This window comes from Tyto alba, unplaced genomic scaffold (assembly GCF_018691265.1).
Source record: "Tyto alba isolate M040663 unplaced genomic scaffold, T.alba_DEE_v4.0 Super-Scaffold_2, whole genome shotgun sequence".
Taxonomy (NCBI): domain Eukaryota; kingdom Metazoa; phylum Chordata; class Aves; order Strigiformes; family Tytonidae; genus Tyto; species Tyto alba.
Window position 1 is genome coordinate 53517356 of NW_024881282.1, and position 20234 is coordinate 53537589.

The following is a 20234-nucleotide window of genomic DNA, read 5'->3' on the forward strand; positions in this document are numbered from 1 at the left end:
TGGCTTAGCATAGTCTAGGGGGAAAAAGGGTTGAAAGTAAAGAGTAATCCTGAAAGCATATGTATTGTAAATAAGTGGGTAGTCTTTCCGAAAGAGATAGTTTAGACTTGTGTAAAAAGACAAAAATAAGCATCTCTACCAGGGGGTAACTTGGGAGATAAAAGGACACTTAAAGCTTACAGAAGTCCAATATGGAATTTGTATAAGCTAAGCTAAGTAAGTAACTGTACTTACTGTGTAAAGCTCGTTAAGTACTTTCATTAAGTCTTCATGAAGCTGAAATGCAATCTCTTTGCTCTGTAATTAAAAAGAAATCATTAGAAAAAGGCACACAAAAAACTGCAGCATACATTTGCTTCTTGATATTTTTGATACTCTTGATACTCATTGTTCATCCTAAATAGTGAATGCAGTGTTGCTCACAAAGCCACTGTTCTGACAGAATTACAGTGCACTAAAAATAATGATTCAGGGATGCAGAGGTAGACAGATAACATCTGGACAGAAGACTTCTAAAAGAAAACCCAGAAGTAATTTGAGAGATTTTCCCATGAAGCATTAGGAAATTTGGTGCCAACAGAAAGAGAGAAGTTCAGGATTAATGTTATAAGTCTTTTTAATAGAACAAACTGTGTACTGTTTTATAATTCCTATGATATATACAGAAACTAAACCACATGGAATGTGATATTCTAGAGGGACATCCCGCCCAATTTTTACATCTAGAACAGTCTTTGTTTCTCAGCACATGGAACTATCTAAATATTTATGTAAGAAATAATTGTGGCTCCTCTTTGAAACAGATACCCAACTGCATAATATTCCACAGAGTGGGCTGCTGAAACAGCTTTGTTTAGCTTTTCTGGACTGTGTCTTTACTTTCATTCTGACCCAGAAAAAAATAAATGCTTTGCAGTAGTTATTAATGAAACCAAGTATGTCAAAATAAGAGTATTTAATTGGAGTCTTATTGAAATATATTCTTTTGTTAGTTGTCTATAGCACTTCCATCAGATGAAAATTGTGGCAACTGTGCAAAAGTTGAAGGCATTTGTACCACAGCCGTTGGAAAACAGCTATAGAATAGAGCTACGGGACTTGGCAAACAGCCTGGCTACATTTCTTCTGCAATGCTCAGCATTGTAGCATCCATGTTGGAAATGTCAGCTATTCTTCCTGTGAATAAATTGGTAATTAGCTCCGCTTCTAAAAACTCCAACTTCATGATAGATAAAGGCCTTAGCTATGAGAAGTACTTTATATTTGTATTGAAGCCAAAGGAAAATCCTCAGGGACAACTCATCTCCAAAGCTGCTGACACATACTTGGCCATCACTAAAACACCTGCAGGAGTAATGGTTTCTGAATGAGAATTTCCAGTGCAACGCCCACATACGAGTAGGAACCACACCACACATCCCACCCACTGTGTCTTCCATGAGGATGAAAGAGACACATACAGTAGCTGGAACAGAAAGTTTTGATTTTTTCCTCCTATTCCTACTGTCATACTCCTTACTCTGGGCAGTATTTTAAGGAACCTGCCATATCACTTAACAGTATTCACCCCAATCCTTATATGTAAGATCATTTTTAACCAACAAGAAGCTAGAAATATAAATTAAAAAACACTTCAGTGAAACACTGTATTCCCAAGGGCATTAGCTGTAGTGGGTAAGGCACAGTAAGACAGATGCTCTGAAGACAAGTTACAGAGAACTATTATGAAACTTTCCTTATTGCATATACTTTTCAAAGTCTGGTATTTTTCATGAGGTATGCTCTACTACTGAAGTACCTAGAACATAAGGCTTACTTTGCAAATAACAGATTATTTTAATCTAATATTAAAGACAAAAATTCATATGCATAACAGTGCACAGAGTGGTTGTAAAGAATTGGAAAAGGGTTGCAGATTTGCAAGCTGCTGTAGGGAAACACAGCAAAAGCTTTAGCAAAAAATTCTGAATTGCTTTTCATTGATTTACACTGGCACCCTGCCTTTAAAAGTCAGCAATGCAGCTCTGACACAGCTTGCACATCTCCTCAAAGCTCCAAGAAATGGAGGCCACCTGTTTTATCTTGCACAGCTGCTTCTATAGTGCTGAATATGACCAGTCTGTTTTTTATATTACTTTAGCAGAAAGAAGGACAAAACATACAAATAAGATGGCTGACATTAAGACTGGAAGATGAAAGGATACATTTGTGGGAAAGAACTGTAGATGAACTCCAGCTTCAAGCAATTTACCCCTTTCAACTGTTGGTCACTACAATCTCAAAGCTGGTGACAACTCAAGCCCTAAACACAGCAACACCGATTCTAAAGCAGCATGCCTTAACTTGGCAGTGCAAAAGTTTGTTTGAGAAGGTGAGACAGAAAACCCCAAACCAATTTTCTCTTTACCCTTTGCAGATTTTATTGTAAGCAAAGCACACAGCATTTTATTGAAAGACGCAGCCTCCTTTTCTGCTCTTCAGTTAAACCTTAATGCAAATAGACACCAGATGAGTTGAGGATTTGGGGAACGATCACTATTTACCAGGACCAATTTCTTCTCTTTGCACCTGTAGAACTTTGTCCAGCACTGAAGCACAAGCGGTGCAGCCCTCAAGATTTACTCGCCACCACGCATACATGATCTTTTCCAAGCAACACACTGATCAATGGTAAAAGTGAATGGAAGAGATCACAGTAGAGGAAAAAGGGAGATGTTTTTAGGAAAGGACGACAGGCTTTAAAATGGAAAGCAAAAAGAGAGGGAGGGAGGTGATCATCAAAAAGAGTAAAAGTTAGGAAGAGACAGCCTAGCAATGCCACATGATCACAGATGAATCATCCTTCCACCAGTTCATCTGGGGACTCCAAGCTGCAGAGGGTGCCTGTAGTGGTAGATAATGTGGCAGTTGCTGCCTCTTTCTGATGAAAGATTTTGTAGGAATTGTCCAATAAAAATCAGGAAATTTGGTTAACCTTAGCAGTATAAAAGGGATTTATTTTCAAGAACAAACACATTTTACATTAGCATTTAAGATCAAGAAATACTGACTCAAGTGGCAAGCAATATGGTTTTTAGTGTGTAATATATAGCACGTTAGAGCACCAGATAAGAAGTGCATTTATTTTCAGTGGTTAATGGCTCTCCTATTTCTCTTTCAGGCTACCTATTCCCTGCAGTAGTTCAGCATGTTTGAACAGTGTGCTCCTCTAGGAGCCTGTCCTCAGGGTAGAAAACAACAGAGTGTAAGATGCAGCACACATTTTCCTGGAGCTGAGTTGATAGCTCTAATCAGGCCATTAAAACCTGACAAGCAATCACTGAGGTGCTTCTTTATTCACTATATCCTAGAGACATGTATTAGCATCTATTAACCAAAAGAACAAAGAACGCAATAAAAATGTTAGAGCACATGTAAACTCTTGATAAAAATATTATATGTGTTACTAGTCTGGTTCAAAGCATTAAGAGACTGTAGTGTGTTTTTTTCCACCTAATAGTAGGATAGATCATGCCCATGCAACAGACAAGTAAATGTACCTAAGTCACCCTTTCACTATGTGCTCAACTTTCAACACATCGGTGGCACTACTGATGTTATCAAAATCTGTATTTATGGATTAATGTCCGAGCAACTTCAAATTTTATTCCACATTAATGCCCTTTCATTGAAGCCTGTAAGAATTTTTCCATCCATTTCAGTTAGCACATAATTGGGCATCCAAATTTTACTCTTCTGTGTTTTTTTTTTCTGAAATTTAAGAGTCAGTTCAGTTCTTCCTGGAACTCTTTAGTGTCTGCATTTAGCACACACAATGCTACTCTCAGTTCCATCGTTTAGGGAAAATACTCTGTTACTGTTGCTTTTAAATGAGTCTGCTGCTGGTCCCTGAGGGGAAGTGATGTGCAAACCTTTCTTTTAAGGAGCTTTCATGAGCTGCAGTGACACTGACATAACCAACTCAGTAAAATTTTGTCCCAGATTTGCCAGTCTATAGCAACAAATAGCTTTGCTATCCTTTTAAACCTTTAAATGTTTAAGAAAATGATGCAAAAAAATCTCTCTATATATGCCAAAATCTTTATAACATCAAATAGATTTGGCAGGTAGTCATATTCCTCGTTAATAGCAAGATTATGGAACTAAAATATTTATTGTGCTTGGCTTCTCCAGCATCTTTTACTGTAAACACTGGAAGATATGTTCATCTTGGCTCGTTTTTGGTTTCTGACCAAAAAAAAAAAATACATGTTTATAAATTATAAATATACAAATCTGCTTAAGATTTTGTGGGTATGTGGTTATACAGTTGATTATTAATGCTGGGGTAACCAGAATCACTGCATGAAATGTTCTGCACAATACTTTTCCCTTCTGCTTGACATTTTTCCTCATTACTTTATTCTTTAATTGTCCCCAAGAGGCCATCTACCCAATCTGCCTGAAGAAACATGCAAGCATGCAAGGTTTGAACTCTGCTACTTTGTGTTTGTAATTTTATGTGCAGCATGAAGGCCAGGCATGAACAGTGATCTGTGCTGCTTTTATATACCAGAAACTAAAAAGAAGAAGAGCTTAAGTGCCTATCTGGAAGAATGAGGCCTGACATAATATCATCAGATAAATGCCACAAAATCTCAACTACATCCTATCTTTGTCCTGCATTTAGTACATTTGAACACATGCTAGTTCCTAGCCCCTGGAAAAAAATAATGACAAAGAGCTCCTGAGAGATCAAAAATAATGAATATCTACATGTTAAATGGGCCAGCCTAGACAGGAAAGCCATGTACAATCAGGTACCTGAATACAATATATCCTGGCCCATTGGAACATGTAAGGTAGAACCAATAGGGATCATTTCACTAAGGCAAACCAAATGTTGAGACAGAAGTGTAGATGCACACAAAATGAAGAACCAGACTGAGGAAGAATAGACAGTGAGATAAGGGTGAAATACAAAGACCAAGGGGCACAGACATCCCTCATCAGTATACTTCATACAGACCAACACTGGGTACTGCATACACCTTTTACAGAAGGACTAGAGAAAAGGGTTGCTACTGACTCATGACTTTGTGCTGTATCCCACATAGGAAGAGGACAAAACAATACTCTATTAATAAGCATGGTCAGGAAATGAGGAAATTGTTTGATCTTTTATTTACTATAATTCGAACTGGAGCCAATCTTAAGATAGCATACGGTATCCCTTCTAGAAAATGCTGGGCTCACTTCATGGAAGAGTTTCACTTGAGGACCTAAGTGCTCACCAGCGAGGTAGAAAAAGACAGTAAGGGCTACCACTGAGAAGCAGAATGGGCATCCTCATCCTCTAGGGAGGAGAGAGGGGGAGAAGAAAGAGGGGCAGAAAGAGCCAAGAAGCTCAGAGTGACTTTGCTGTTGTCCCCCCATATCTTGCTTGTGAGCAATGGGGCAAGCCACTCTGAGACAGTTTCCCTTTCTGCAACAGGCAGATTGGGGGTTCAGAGCAGAACGATGGAGATCTCTGATCACGGACTTGGTGTAGTTACTCTCCAGACTTGGAAGTGGAGCTAAAGCACCTCCCAAAGATGCAGAAGCTGCTGCTGCAAGACCAAGGGAGAACTAAAACAAGATGATAATAGTGATGCATAACGCTATTAGGTTAATAAACTGGAAGATATATAATTAAATGATCTAATTATTGAACATGGAGAAGCTTGATTAGTTGGTATTTGGAAATGACTTAGAAAGACATTAAGTGCTCCTATGTGCAATGCTGTGAGAGCCAATGGAATACAGATACATTACACAGGTGTATTTCCTGCTCTTGACCATGGTCTGCAGTAAGATATTAAGGATGCACTTGTTAGCCTTTATTTTTGAAATCTTCATGTTACTACTGCTCTTATTATTTACATTTATTACTTATATGAGAGACTATGCATATTTCACAGAACAGTATGATCAGATTCCAGTGTAGAAATATCTGCAGGATATGGTTTGTTTCTACTTTAATCTGAAATCTGTGAACAGTGACCAAATCCCACATGCTTTCATAGGGATGACACCCACTGAGACTGATTATACTTTTCTCCAACAGAATTTTATTCCAAATCCAGTCTTTTTCAAAAGTAACCTACAGAAAGTGACAGAAATTGGTTACATATTCTATATGATGTTTAGAGATCTCCAACAAATTCCATGCCATTTTCTTTACGGAGAATACAGTTTTGATGGAGAAGAGTGTTGGATGCCACCTTTCTCATTCTAAGTGCACCTTCTCTTTGTTCCTGTGGCCTCTTTCCTGCAAGAGGGACTGTAAAACAGTACATGTGTGTTTTGCACCTGATCTCTTTCTGTTGCCTGATAGACATCCATTAAGCAGTTCTCAGACAGTCTGTGACATACCTTAAGTTAGATTACTCATTCACATCTGACAGAAATTATCACAGAATCATAGACTGGTTTGCGCTGGGAGGGATCTTTAAAGACCATTATGGTTGAAGCTACCCATTTGGACTAAACCTAGATGTAGACAGTTTATGTTCTTCATCAATAAAGCAAGACAATTTGCTAACAGCTTCACTTCCTGCACAGGTCTTGGTTTTCTCTCTGTCCAATGTTGTTCACTACATTTTATAACTCCCTTGTCTTTTCACAAAAGAGCAACTGGAGTTTCATCATCATTCAAGGTATAATCAGTTCTGCAGCTGGGAACTAATGGTAAATAAGCCACCAGTACTCTGCAGCAAGCACCACAGCAAGAACTGTGCACACTGGGACTCAGTGGAAATACCAACCTTCTCCAACAAGTATTGATTCCTGACAGACTGTCCTAAAAATGTGCACTCAGAATCGATACTGATGAACAACCACTGCCATGTTCAGGCCACGTGCCCATGAAGCTCACTTACACCGTGCTGAGGTGCCACGTGTCTTCCTGCCACCCTTCCCCTCGCACTGCCAGCCTGGCTCAGATCCCTTCACACAGCCTTTGGTGAGCTCACTCTGCCCATGTTCCACCTCTGCTAACAGCTGTTTGTTGTGACACTATTATGCTGAGTGTCAGCTGGCAAACCCTGCTGAAAGGTAGGATAGGACTGTCGAGGATCTGGGCTCCATCGAGGTGAGCTCCAGGTTATGCGCAGCAGGACTTCTTCAATTATCTTTCTCTTCTTTCCCCTGTAGAAGATCCAAGTTAGGAATAAAAAAAGCAAGAGCAGCTGCTTGCTCTCATTCAAGAAGCTATGTTAGAGAGAGAAAATTTGAAATGTTGCATGTTCCTGGGCACAACATAGGGGAAAGAGATGAGTGTTAGGAAGATGGGACAATATGCCTCCTGTTAATGCACTGAAAATGTGCACGTATTTTCCTCCTTCTGAGAGGCAAATGGCAGCAATCTCCATCAATAAGTTATGAGTGAATAAAGAAGGACACACACTTCTCCACTGAAAACTTCATCTAGGTATTTTTGTACAGTCCATCTCGAGAGAAGGGAAGGAAAAGCAAGATTTCCAGTGCTAAAGAACTAAACTATGCTGAAAGCAAAAAGGCTTGTCTAATAACACACACCTAGTGAAGAAGAGATTTCTGAGAAATGACATGAACAACTGAAAAACTATTCCAGCTTCAATAGCGAAAAATTTCTACTGGTCCAAACAAGTCTGATGCATCTCCACATAGACAGTATGGCAGCACACTCAAATTTCTTTTCCCATTATCTTTTCAACTTCTGTAATAATCTTCCATATTAGTAAGCTTGGTGGTTTGTGAACTACAGTTTTACACATCAGACATATTATAAGAACAGACCATTACTGATTGAGAAACTATAAATTTCAAGTCTATTACTGTTACAGGTTTTTAATGCACACCAATACATTTGATTCATGTTTTTACTTTTTTTTTACTTCCAAGTACAACCTCTGTGCTCCCTCAATGATTCTTCTCCCTACCTCATTGCTATCTGTCTTGGATTGTGGTCAGTATATGTGAAATCAGTTTCCTATTTTGGAAACATTAATCTGGTACGCTTGCCATCATTTAGTCACACACTTTACATTCTTTAACCTTTATTCTTTTTGAACTCTTCTTTTGTACGACGCTTGCCTGCCAGCATCCCACTGTGACTGACGGATATGTATTTATAATCTATTTTTATTTCAGAACATTGCAACAACAACGACTGCAAACACATTGCGTAGATCTCAAACTAAGGCTGCCTAGAGTGCTTACTTAGCACAAAAGGGATTCACACATTGTACATGTTATGAAAACACATAACGGGCACGTACAAGGACAAACATGTACAGAGACAATGCTTGAACAAATTGATAGATGTAGTTATGTTATCAAAAGTCTATGTTCATATCTAATATTGGGAAGCAAAGGATATACTTTTGGGAGAATTGCTGCATATGCTACCATCTTTATGCCAAGGCACTACAAGGCACACCCTTACTTTGGCTTGAATCCATTTCTCTCATGACAGTTACAATGAAATACTGTTTTTACAACTAATTCATTAATACAGCATTACTATTTTGGGAGTCCTAAGTGAAAACTGTTTTCTTTCTGCATGGGTAGACAAGCATGCTTTTGGGAGAAGAACAGTCTTTTTTCCCTGCTTTTTGGACATTTGCGATTCAGCTCTTAAGGTCACCAGCATATACAGCAGGTTTCCAGGCACTTTGGCACTAAGGATTTGCTCTGCGAGAACAGTCATGAAGAATTTATACGTGTGCTAAAACAGATTTTATGCTATGTGTGCTGAATCTTGTCCTGCTACCTATTAGGACACTTTTGCCTCCCTCATGCACCCTACAAGCCTGGCTGGAGGACTGCAGGAGAGGCATTACCTTCTTGAACATTCTGGTGGAGTCTTCGCTTATCTGCATGAACCGCATAATCACGTTGTTCAGGTAGATATCACTCAATGTTGCATGGTCTTTGCTTTCTCTTCTCACTTGGTTCAGGAGTAAGTACCAGCAGTTCACTGGCGACAAGAGGTTCTGGTCTTTCCTACGGAGGAGACACATACATGTATTATGTATAGAAATGAAAAAGTTACATTATTAACACAAACATCTCCCTGACATTTACAGTCATAATTTGTTATGTAAAAATGGCTGTTTCTGAACAGTCAATCCATTCTTGGAATAACTTTGGTTAGGCAAGCTTCAGATCACTTTCAAGACACATTCTACAAATCCCATGAGGCACGGATACAAAAATATAGAAAAAGCATAAGGATTCAGAACACTGCAAGCCACCTCAGAGTATAAAAAAATCCTACCACAAAGCTTACAGATGGAGTACATGTAAATAGTCAAAGTCAATAAGGGTCACTGCTGAAAGAGTAACAGTAATTAATTTTTTGACGTTAGAAATAAACATGCACTGCAAGTACATCCTAAATCCTTTATGAGGAAAACTGCAGGTATAGCTGTTTCACTGCAATGGATTTGTATAACTGCTATAAAAGTAGAAGGAAATGTCACAAGCATACATATTCTGTGATCAGCATTCATAAATTCACAGCACTCGTAAATACACTGCTGCTGTCAGTCCCAGATGGTTCAATTACAAGAGAAACAACAGGACTGGACTTTTTCCACAGTGGTCCTGTTCTGAATTTCCTCGACAGACTTTTTGCATTGTAGGCCCACTCCAAGCTTGTAATATTGCAAAAAGTGAAATCACAGATAACTGCTTGTTTCTTTTACACAAAGCAAAATAAAAATACATGTAGTTCAACATCTGTTTACAGGTAACAAAAACCTATTTATAAGATTTGCCTTATGATTTTATTGAAACTTTAATTTCAAGTTTGCTTTGCAACTAAGTGCTCTAGAAACTTGTTGCTCTTTTTTTTTTCCTTTCTCTTGTCTAGAGATTCTCCTGTAGTCAAAAGGATCAACCACGTGCAAATAAAACAACCAGAGGTGGTGATAAACTGAGGGGGAAGTTCCTTCCACTCTTAGTAAATTGTTCTAATAAATAACTATTCTCACTGTTAGAAATATGTCCTTTAATTCCTCATTTGTCTACCTTTAGCTTTCACCCTCAGAATCAAAGCAACAACAAATGATTAACAGACAAAAGCCTTTTCTTAATCATCAGAGCTTTGCTTTGCTGTGAATCGGAAGTGACTTCAGGAAACTTCCCCATTTTGCTTGAGATGAACATCTCAACAGTGTTTCTCACAGCAAGGAGCTTCATGGTTTTGTCAGCCAGGTCAGCCAACACGAGCACCCCTGAAGGGCCATGCTGGTTTACGTGGTTCTCATTGCTGCTGCGTGTTCCAAAGCCAACCTCACAGACCTTCCTGCCTCTTCTGGGGGGAATGGTGGGAAAAGCACAGGGGACCACCAGTTAAAAGTGACTTTTGCTGCAACCTCTTCTCAAAGCAGAGAATTGCAGAACAAAGCCAAAGGCAGGACTCCAGACATAACGCCTGTGCACATCTGCCAGTCTGGATTTAGCATGTTTAAGAACGAGGAAAGACGTTTGCATGCACAAGGTAAAAAGATTTTGCCACAAGCTGAATAAAAGCCAGGGCTCTCTCTGGAGTGGTGACATATGCACACATTGGTTATTTCAGAGAATCACTGAGTCACTTAACTGAATTTTAAGAAATACATATTACTGCTCTTTGAACTCTGCAAGCTGTATTTTGATTAACCTTTCCCTTGCCAGATGTGTTTGGAAAAGACTTTTGTCCTGAAACAAAAGCTCTATCTGTGTATCTCTAGAACACCACTGGCTGGACAGTCTAAAAAGGTACTTATTATTTGGTTTTAGAAACACAAAATAGTGTTTCATACCCCTAAGCATAACACAGCCAGGAAAATGCACTCATTAATCAACTCAAGTCAGGAAAATAACCAAATGAGACTATGACAGCGAGTAATGCATTTGAAACACTTTAGAAACCATGCTGTACACACATTTTTCCAGATACCACCTGCCCACTTTTGTTTTGCACACAAGTTACTGAGCCGCAAAAGGGACACATTAAATTGTAAGCAAGGCATAAAATTCACATCATCTTCATTTCCAGGCATAAGAGGGGTCAAGAGGCAGCACAAGTTCACATGCAACAAGTCAAAATAGTTTTCTTTCTTAATGCCTTTTTGGACAAAATTCTTGTCTCTTTTTTTTTTTGTAATGGTGATTGACCTTTATTTAAACACTTTCAAATCCTATCAACTCCACTGCAACAGATCAGCAAACTGCTTTCAAGCCCTTTTGGGGCTCTGCATCTCTTCTAGATACTGGCTGTATTTTGGGTGGTATAAATTCCATATGGTAGGTTAGGGATAATATCTGTGCAGCTTACATTTTAAGAAACTGAAACCACTTGTCAGAAGCTTACATGAATAACTGCAGAGGGCTAAATCAACAAAACAATGTTTAGGCACCCATCTACCTTCAACTGTAATGATAACTGCTACACTGCTAAACCTGAGCTCAACCTAGCAGTACTCAAAACCAGCAGAGGCAAAGAGCGGTGCAGCACTCCAACAATGGCTAACGTGGGGATGAGGGGGAAGGAAATCTCTCTTACTTGTACTGCTGATGATCCTTTGTACTTCTTGTTTTTGCCATGAACCTCTCTGCCAATTTTTCCAGGTTTCGGGAATACTCCATCTCTATTTCCGACTTCTTGCGGAAGAAATCCTGAAGATCCTGAAGAAGCTGCACTCTCATTTCAGTCTGCTGCTCTAGGCATTTCTGCTGCTCGATGAGTTGAGCTCGGATCTCTAATGAAAGAAACACATATCCGCTCAGGTCAGTGAAAGCAAATAAGAATTGAACGTTACCAACCAAAATGACAAGCACTCCAGCATACTTCAGCCTCACAGCTACAGCAACTGGATCTGGATTTCAGGTCCTGTGGTGGGATGCAGCAGTGGCAGCTCTCACTTCTGCCACCACATGCTTATGCCCCAGCATCCTCCCACACGCTGTCGGTCTCACAAATGGCTATGGCAAGGGCTCAGGACTCTGCTGGGCTCAGGGGAGCAGAAGATCTGCCTCCTCTTTCCTCTCTTATCCTCTTCCTGGTCTCTGGCACTAGCACAACATCTGGCTTGGAGTGATCACCTTGCCGGAGGCGGTGTGCAACCATTTGAGCAGCAACTCCTTCTGCTGCCCTGAAAAATGGCAGGATAAACAAACACCCTTTGGGCCAGGATCATCCTGCTGACTGCCAGGTGGACCATGCTGCTTGGTATCACCATGTACACCATGGAAACAACCTTGTGATAAACTCCAGAGGCATTATTCACTGTAACTGTGCACGGATGAGCCTCCGTATCTGCCCCATCTCTGCCAGGGAGGGAACTGGTGTACTATACATGCAATCATCAATATTTTACAGCAAATATAGAGGAAAAACTGTACCTATACTTAGGGATAGCTGTCTGAAAATTTGCACAAGGTTCCAGAGACCATGGTATATTTATTAACATAAAATCAGTCAATTTAGAAGAGAATACACGCTCATAGTTATCATCTAGAGTAACAGGGGAAAGCCTCCAGATTTCTCTTCCCACTGTTTGTCAAATGCACAATTGCTATGTGGTAGGATTTTTTTTCTTTTTTCTTCCCCCGCCCCCCCCCCCCCCCCCCAGCACTTCTATTTCTTAAATGCTAAGCAGTTATTCACATTTTGGGAACACTTGGTCTAAAAAACGTCCCTTCGGTTCTTTTGAGAGATCGGTTCATTAGAGTTATGTCAGCTGCCCAGGCACACTGAAATCCAGTATTGTGAAGGAAACACAGAAGTAAATGTTTTTTGACCACAATATATGCAATTTTAAAAAACAGTTTAATGGTGTAACAAGGACTTATCAATAGCAAAACAACATGCCAGAAGTGATGTCCATGTAAATGCAAAATTGTTGTGAAATTCTACTTGATTCCTAATGATGTAACCATGTTGTAGGCAAGAAGATGTCGGAAACCTTAGCTGCCTTACTAGTTTGAAATATAAAAGCATTCTAAAAACCACTGCTAATATTACAGGGAATTGCAAACCAGTAAGTAGTAATAACACTGCAAAAAATTATCTGATGCAACTAGAAACTAATGAGTCCTTACTGATCTTAAGCAGGTATGAAAGCAGAGATCCACTCTGCTGGGATTCAGATGTGTATTCTGAAATAAGGTAGTATGAGCACAGAAAACTGTTAAGCCAATATATTTACTGGAGGAGGGAGACATAGCAGTATTTTCTTCCAGATCTCCTCTGAGCTACCAGCTGCTGTGTTAATCATTAATGAGACCATCCATTTTTATAGTCTGGGAGGTGAACCAAAAAATTTATGGTATGGTTTTCATTTCATTTCAAATCAGTTTGTTGGAAAAGGACTATGCCTCCAGCAAGGATGAGCCACTGTAATACAACACTGTATCAATGACATTCATGTACATAGAGGAGAAAATCACATTGGAGCTAGAAGGTTATTAACACAAACAAAAACCCAAGACTGCTTTTTTGGGTGTCCACTACTCTTAATATTGCAATAATGGAAAATTCCTCCGTATAGGAAACCAATTGTACAGATTCACTGATCAGAAGTAGCAGTTTTGCCCATAAGCTGGAGGTTTCATAGAATCCTAGAAACATTAAACTGTTTGGGTTGGAAGAGACCTTAAAGACCATCTAGTTCCAAGCCCCCTGCCCTGGGCAGGGACCCCTTCCCCCAGCCCAGGTTGCTCAAGCCCCGTCCAGCCTGGCCTGGAACCCTCCCAGGGAGGGGGCAGCCTCAGCTGCTCTGGGCAACCTGTGCCAGGGCCTCACCGCCCTCACAGGAAAGAATTTCTGCCTTATATCTAATGTAAATTTGCCCTCCTTCATTTTAAAGCCATGACCCCTTGTCTTATCCCTACATGCTCTTGTAAAAAGTCCCTCTCTGGCTTTCTTGTAGGCCCTGTTTAGGTACTGGAAGGCCGCTATAAGGTCTCCCCAGAGCCTTCTCTTCTCCAGGCTGAACAACCCCAACTCTCTCAGCCTGTCCTCAGAAGGGAGGTGCTCCAGCACCCTGAGCATCATCATCATGGCCTCCTCTGGACCCGCTCTAGCAGGTCCATGCACTTCTTACACTCTGGGGGCCCCAGAGCTGGACACAGTACTCCCAGGGGGGTCTCATGAGAGTGGAATAGAGAGGGAGAATCACCTCCCTCGATCTGCTGGCCACACTTCTCTTAATGTGGCCCAGAATACGCTTGGCTTTCTGGGATTTTCATCCAGCAAGTCCTTCTCTGCAGGGCTGCTCTCAATCCACTCATCACTCAGCCTGTGTTTGTGCTTAGAATTGTCCCAACCCATGTGCAGGACCTTGCACTTGGCCCTGTTGAACTTCATGAGGTTTGCACAGGTCCACCTCTCCAGCCTGTCAAGGTCCCTCTGGATGCATCCCTTCCCTCCAGAGTGTCAGCTGCATCACACAGCTTGACTAAATCCAAATCCATGTACATGGTCCCTGTACTTTGGCCTTTTCCCCTTCCCACTACAGATTTTCTACCAGTTACTTTAAAAGCAGAGCTCTGTATAGAGCAACTATGTTCTGGCTATTTTGTAGGTCAGTGGATCTTGCTGCTATAATTCTTCCCTTTTAGGCAGGCTTTTACCATAGCAACAGGAAAGAGAAAGAATTTAGAAACAGGAATATATGAATAGAGATACAAGAAACAATGAACAAGGGACAACAGATACAGTATGAGACTTTGCATTAGCTTTCTGATGTTGTCTGGATTTGTAATGGACAATAGTGGCTTCCTTCAAACTTGTATATTAGACAACAAAATTGGAACATGATCTCTGAAAGTTGATGGTGGCTGGAGGTGTCCAAGCTCTGAGTAAGGTAGTAAGTTAGGGATACAGGGGGACTGCAGCTTTATGAAGGAAGTTCCACAATTTCTGGCTATTTGAATCTTGGCAAAGAGAAAGAACTTGCTGGCTCCAAAAGGCTGAGCCTCTGGCCTCCTGCTGGAGAAGAAAACGGGAAGATGCATGTCCCACTTGTGCCAGCTGACCAGTGTCTGTCCAGAAGAGACTTCAGCATAGCAGCTCTCCTTCCAGTCTTTCACATCCTTCTTCTCTTGCACTTTTAAATTCTTCTTTTACTAATAACATGTGTAATGCCATACTGGTAGGCTGAGGAGATGGCAATGAAAAAGAAATCAGATCAGCAAATGCTATGATTTTCACTTTCTGATAAGAGAAAGCTGTGCATTAAAAAAAAAAAAAAAAAAAAAACAAAAAACCAAAAACAAGAAAACAAAACAAACAAAAACCCTAACAAAAATCCCCCAATGAACATTGGCATAACAGCCTGTCAGCCTGAGCGGCTGTGCATCACAAAATCACAACTGTCCAAGTACTATTAACTAACATAGACTACCCATTACCTACTGCTATGGAAAAATGCACCAAGACAACATTGTTTTCTTTAACCAATCCACATGTGTGATTTCCCTCAGGCTACAAAGAGTGGCATGGAAAATTGTTGCACTGTATTCAAAGAAATAAATACCCAATACGCTGAGAAGGTGCCAAGTTAAAAACTAGCAGAGCCCTAACTCCATAGATACAGACACAGGTGCAGCAAGCAACAGAAGGGTGCTTGTCTTTACTCTGTTTTGCTGGCACATTAAAATTCAAAGTCGAACTGGTACCAGCTGTAATGGACAATGACATTGTCCTATTCTGCGGTGTATATCAAATGATTGTCAGGCTATTTTGTGCCAGGAACAGGCACGTTTAAACCCTGGACAAATTAACACCTTCTCCTTCTCTGTACAGCAACTTTGAGTCATACTTGCTGGTTTTCTGGCCAAAGGCTGGTTCAGAAGGAATCCCATCCATTTACACTGCAGCTTGAACAGACTGAATTCACATCAAGTGGAAAAAAAACCCCAAACACACCACCCTTTGTCCAAGCCTTGCACACATGACCAAAGAAAGGAAGCCACTTATGTGACCATAATTAAATCAATAACCTCTGAGTGAAGTTTTCATCCTAAAAATTATTTTAATTATGCTGTCATTGACACCATTCTCTAGAATTACTGCATTAAGTATAAAATCGGGTTTTCTTTGTGGCAGTCTTCAAGATATATCTCTAACCTTTCAACAAAACTTTATTTTCTTCAGATGAGAGGTTAAATCAGCGCACTATGAAAAACAAAAGGATACAAGATTATAGCTGTTTTGAGAGCTAAGCACAGAGTGGATGAAGCTGAACTACTGACATCACCGAAATCATAACCAAAAATAAACTCATCAAGGTTACCTCTTTGCGCACAGTACAGCATTACAAATAGTGACTTATCTAGAACTGCAGTAATACACTGTATTACCCTGGAGAAGATAGGTGTCACCAGTTATAGGCCAGTGCACCACCTGAATGCACCCGTGGTGAGATATACTGCAACGTGACACATAGCAGTGGCGCTGACCACATACCATCAAGGAACAAAAGTCATCATCTTTACTTCCACACACACCAAAGCACCAGGCTCAAAAGTCATCATCTTTACTTCCACACACACCAAAGCACCAGGCTCCATCAAACATCCCCCAAAAGCCATGGGAAACACCCTCCTGGCCTCAGAAGCTGGACACTTCATAAATACACAGTATTAACCAAATTAACCCGCTGCCAAACCAACACTTTGCATGCAGACTGACACCACGCCCATGCACACTGCAACGCCCGCGTCCCTGCCCTGCGATGCTGCACCAGGCTGTGTCTAGCCTTGTCAGCCCTTGGAGACCTTCCAGACCACCATGAACTCTGCTTATCCACTCTCGACCAAAGCAACTTGTTGTGGTGCTTCGTGAATGCTTTGTGTTGCTGTTACACACCTCCGAGCTGCTTCCACCTCCGAGCCACTTCAAGAGCTGTTGCAGCCTGCCACCCTTAACTTGCATTTAAGTGGAATTAACTTTTGTGCTCACAGAATGGCTCTGCCACAGTTTTTGGTGTTTGCTGAAAGATCTGGAAGGTGCCACAGAGCCAGACACATCTCCCTGGTCACCTCCTCAGCTGTACTGCAAGCCTCCCACCGGCTGCCTCACCCTGCCTGGCAAGGAGCTATATTTAAGTCATGATGGCAATACACAAACTACACAGACACATTAATCAGGTAGTATTACTGGATAATAATACAAATAGCCTCAGGGCCCCACCCGCAAATGATTACAAAAGCAAGTAGCTCATCAGAACTATTGGAGAGCAGAAACAGGCTCTCACAAGGCATGGTTATATTTGCAGATTTTATCTGACCGGGTGACTTCAGACAAAGCCGAATCACCTCCCGTATTTCTTTAAATACTTCCTTCACAAAAAATTTAAGGTTTTGGATTAGTTGTAAAACATTCAGAAATGTCTCATCAAATGCACAAAGGACTACACATGGTATCTTAGACTTTGTATTTCCAAATCATTACTACTCAGTAATTTTTTTACCCCAGTGAGCTATCAACACACATATTCTTCATTCTCCTAGTTATGATATCCAGACCATACTTCATAGGAAAAGATTCAGACCTTAAATTCAGCCTAAATATCACCTGGTGACCAACATGCACTTGTAATTAAGCAGGTATTGGAGCATTAATCATCTTGCAGTTCCTCCTTGAAGACATTTGAGTCTTACATGACTCTCACTGCACCTCAGTTATTTAGCATAAGAATGGCTCATGCCTGCTGCTAGAAGCTGGGGTGCCACATCAGGGGACTGATCTTTCCAGTTTCATCCCAGCCTTCTGCCTTTGTAAGGACCTGCTTTTGGCTTCTCTGTTGAGATGGGCAGAGTTTTGGCCCAGCTGAATGCAGCTGGCCAACATCTGCAGCTTAGGTTTTGTTTCAGAAAAGCGCTTAGCTCCAGCCCACCGAGGAATCGCTGACAACAGAGAAACCCCAGGAGGAATCGCTGAGAGGGGCCTGGAGGTGCCCCTGTGCACAATTAGTAGATCTTAATGCCATGTCACCCCTAGGATCTGAGCTCCCACACCTCCTAAGGGACATTATCCTGCCTCTCAACGGACAAGAAGATAAAAGATGATGAGAGGTATCAGCCCTGTGGTGGGTGCTCTGGCCCAGCTGCTGATACTCCTCTCCAAGATACACAGACTAGTTACTAGTGCTGGACAAGCTTTTATTTCTGAGAGCCATGGCTAGAAAGCTATTTAAGTACTTCTGTGACAAATGGTGAGGGAAGCTCTGTGGTCAGCAGGGAGTCTGGCTCACACTCTCTTCCAGGTCCTCGCTGCCATTTTCCTGGACCACAAGCAGGAAATTCCACTTCAAAAGCCAGGAAATTCCACCAGCCTGACAGCTGAGGAGAGATGGGGAGAGGATCTTGCAGGCTGCTGCAGAAGTGCCTTTAAATAGATCATGAACCTGTCCCACAACATTAACTTTCTATGACACACTAATGGAAACCACTTCCCTGTGTTCTACATGTAAGGAAGAAGTGGGGCTGCATAGACAGCTTCTCAAGGCAGGACTTTTGTGGACTTTGTTCTACCTCCTCAGCCGATTTAACTTAGGACATTGAGCATACAGCTTTATGCATGTTCCCACTTAAAGTGAAACCTCTGCAGTGCACACCCCAGCTCTAAATTTGCTGTTTGGCTTCATATTTCCCAGAAAATTAATTTCAGACTTTTTGTTTGTTTGGGGGATCGAGATTGCCTTTGACAGAACACATCTCCAGGCTGTAGCAGCCTGTAGAAATGGATGGGGAGTGAGAATCGTGCCTGGTATCTGAAGGACTGTACAAAGGGTCGGGAATCTGAAGCCTCTGTTGACATCTGTCAACCCCTTTAAAAACTGTAAACCTCGTTCATTCAAGCACTTTGGTGTGCTTAAAATAAAAGCAGTCCCTCGTGCAGCCATTAGCAGGAAAGCTGGAGGAAAAGCCATCTGCAGGATGAAGACAATTGTTTACAGGTCGCTTCAGTTGTCCTGCTGAAACAAAGACAGCAGAGAAAGAATGAATTCTCTCCTGCTGCAAACTTTGTTCTACACATTCAAGCAAACACACTCCTACCTACTGCAGCCACAGACTGAGCAACAACATGCCTCCAACCAGAACCGTGTTACTGGGAGATCCCAGTGGACAGGATCCAAAAGGGGTGACTGCATTAGGACACCTTCCACCTTCCAGTTCCCCTTGAAATGGGAAGACATGTCAGGAAGAGCCAAGAAAACCTCTATACATAGCTGAAGAAGCTTTTCTTCTTGTTGTTCTTGGACTAACGCCCTCCTGCTATTCACAGCCACAGCTGCTGGTCACTTGGCTGCCTGGAGTCTGAGCCTGAATGGAGGGCAGCGTGCCAGTTCACAACTTGGCAGGACACTCCTTGCCACAGCACTACTGCCAAGCGACCGTGGATTTAAGCAGGCAGTCTGCCTGCACCACATTTTGAGTGCCAGCACTTTTGTGGCAACTGCTCCTTTGCACCCATAACTAAGTGCTGGCACTACGTCCTACCAAACCTTGAGCACTGCATACTTTGTCCTTCTGGTCACAGGAGCTGGGACTCTGAGGACAAAAACTTCTATCCCTCAGAGGAGAGGGAACTTTGTTTTGCTTGACAGTAAAATCCCAGCTCCTCCCAAAACACCACCATCCAGAAGAGAAGAGGGCAAAGCACAAGATGCTTCCCCTGCCTCAATGGTCTGGTGCAAGGCCTTTCACCAGTATGACCCAGCTCTCATCTCCCGCTGTGGGAGCAGATGCTCTCCTGCAATCCAACTGTCCCACCTCTAGACGAGCAAATCAGCTCTGCAAACCACCAGCACACAAAAGAGCAGCAAAGAATCCACATCAAATAAGCCCCAAAACACAGTTAAGAACAAAACAAAGTAGAAACTACCCCAGCCATGGCATTCATGGCAAAGGTCTGTAGAGGGGAGGGGGGAGAGGGGAGAGGGGAGGAGACAATGAGTCTGTGCACATCTTTGTCTGCCAAGCAGACAGGCGATCATGCAGTAGGTGTCTAAAAACCCATTTAGGCCATCTAAACTGTCAAGATCTACGTGACAACTTACTCTGAAGCTTCTGAAGGGCTTCAACCATCCAGGGCTCTTTTATGCTTGTTAAAGATACCATGAGGTTTTCCTTGCAGACTTAAATTTTGGGCACATGAGAAAACTAAAAGGAAACTCAGCATGCTCAAATCTTTCTCCTCACCAATGAGGTATCTGCCAGCAGTACAGAAAACT

At 41.5% G+C, this 20234-nt stretch overlaps 1 protein-coding gene across 2 annotated transcripts in view; it reads right to left on the reverse strand.

Moving 5' to 3' along the window:
• SRGAP1 (SLIT-ROBO Rho GTPase activating protein 1) overlaps window positions 1-20234 on the reverse strand; it is a 156584-nt gene that overhangs the window by 60369 nt on the left and 75981 nt on the right. For both annotated transcript variants that reach the window (XM_042792414.1, XM_042792413.1), the window contains exons 2-4: window positions 11555-11750; window positions 8844-9006; window positions 235-297 (exon numbers count right to left, since the gene is read on the reverse strand). In XM_042792414.1, coding sequence (XP_042648348.1) covers window positions 235-297; window positions 8844-9006; window positions 11555-11750 — 422 coding nt within the window. The remainder of the gene's footprint in view (window positions 1-234; window positions 298-8843; window positions 9007-11554; window positions 11751-20234) is intronic.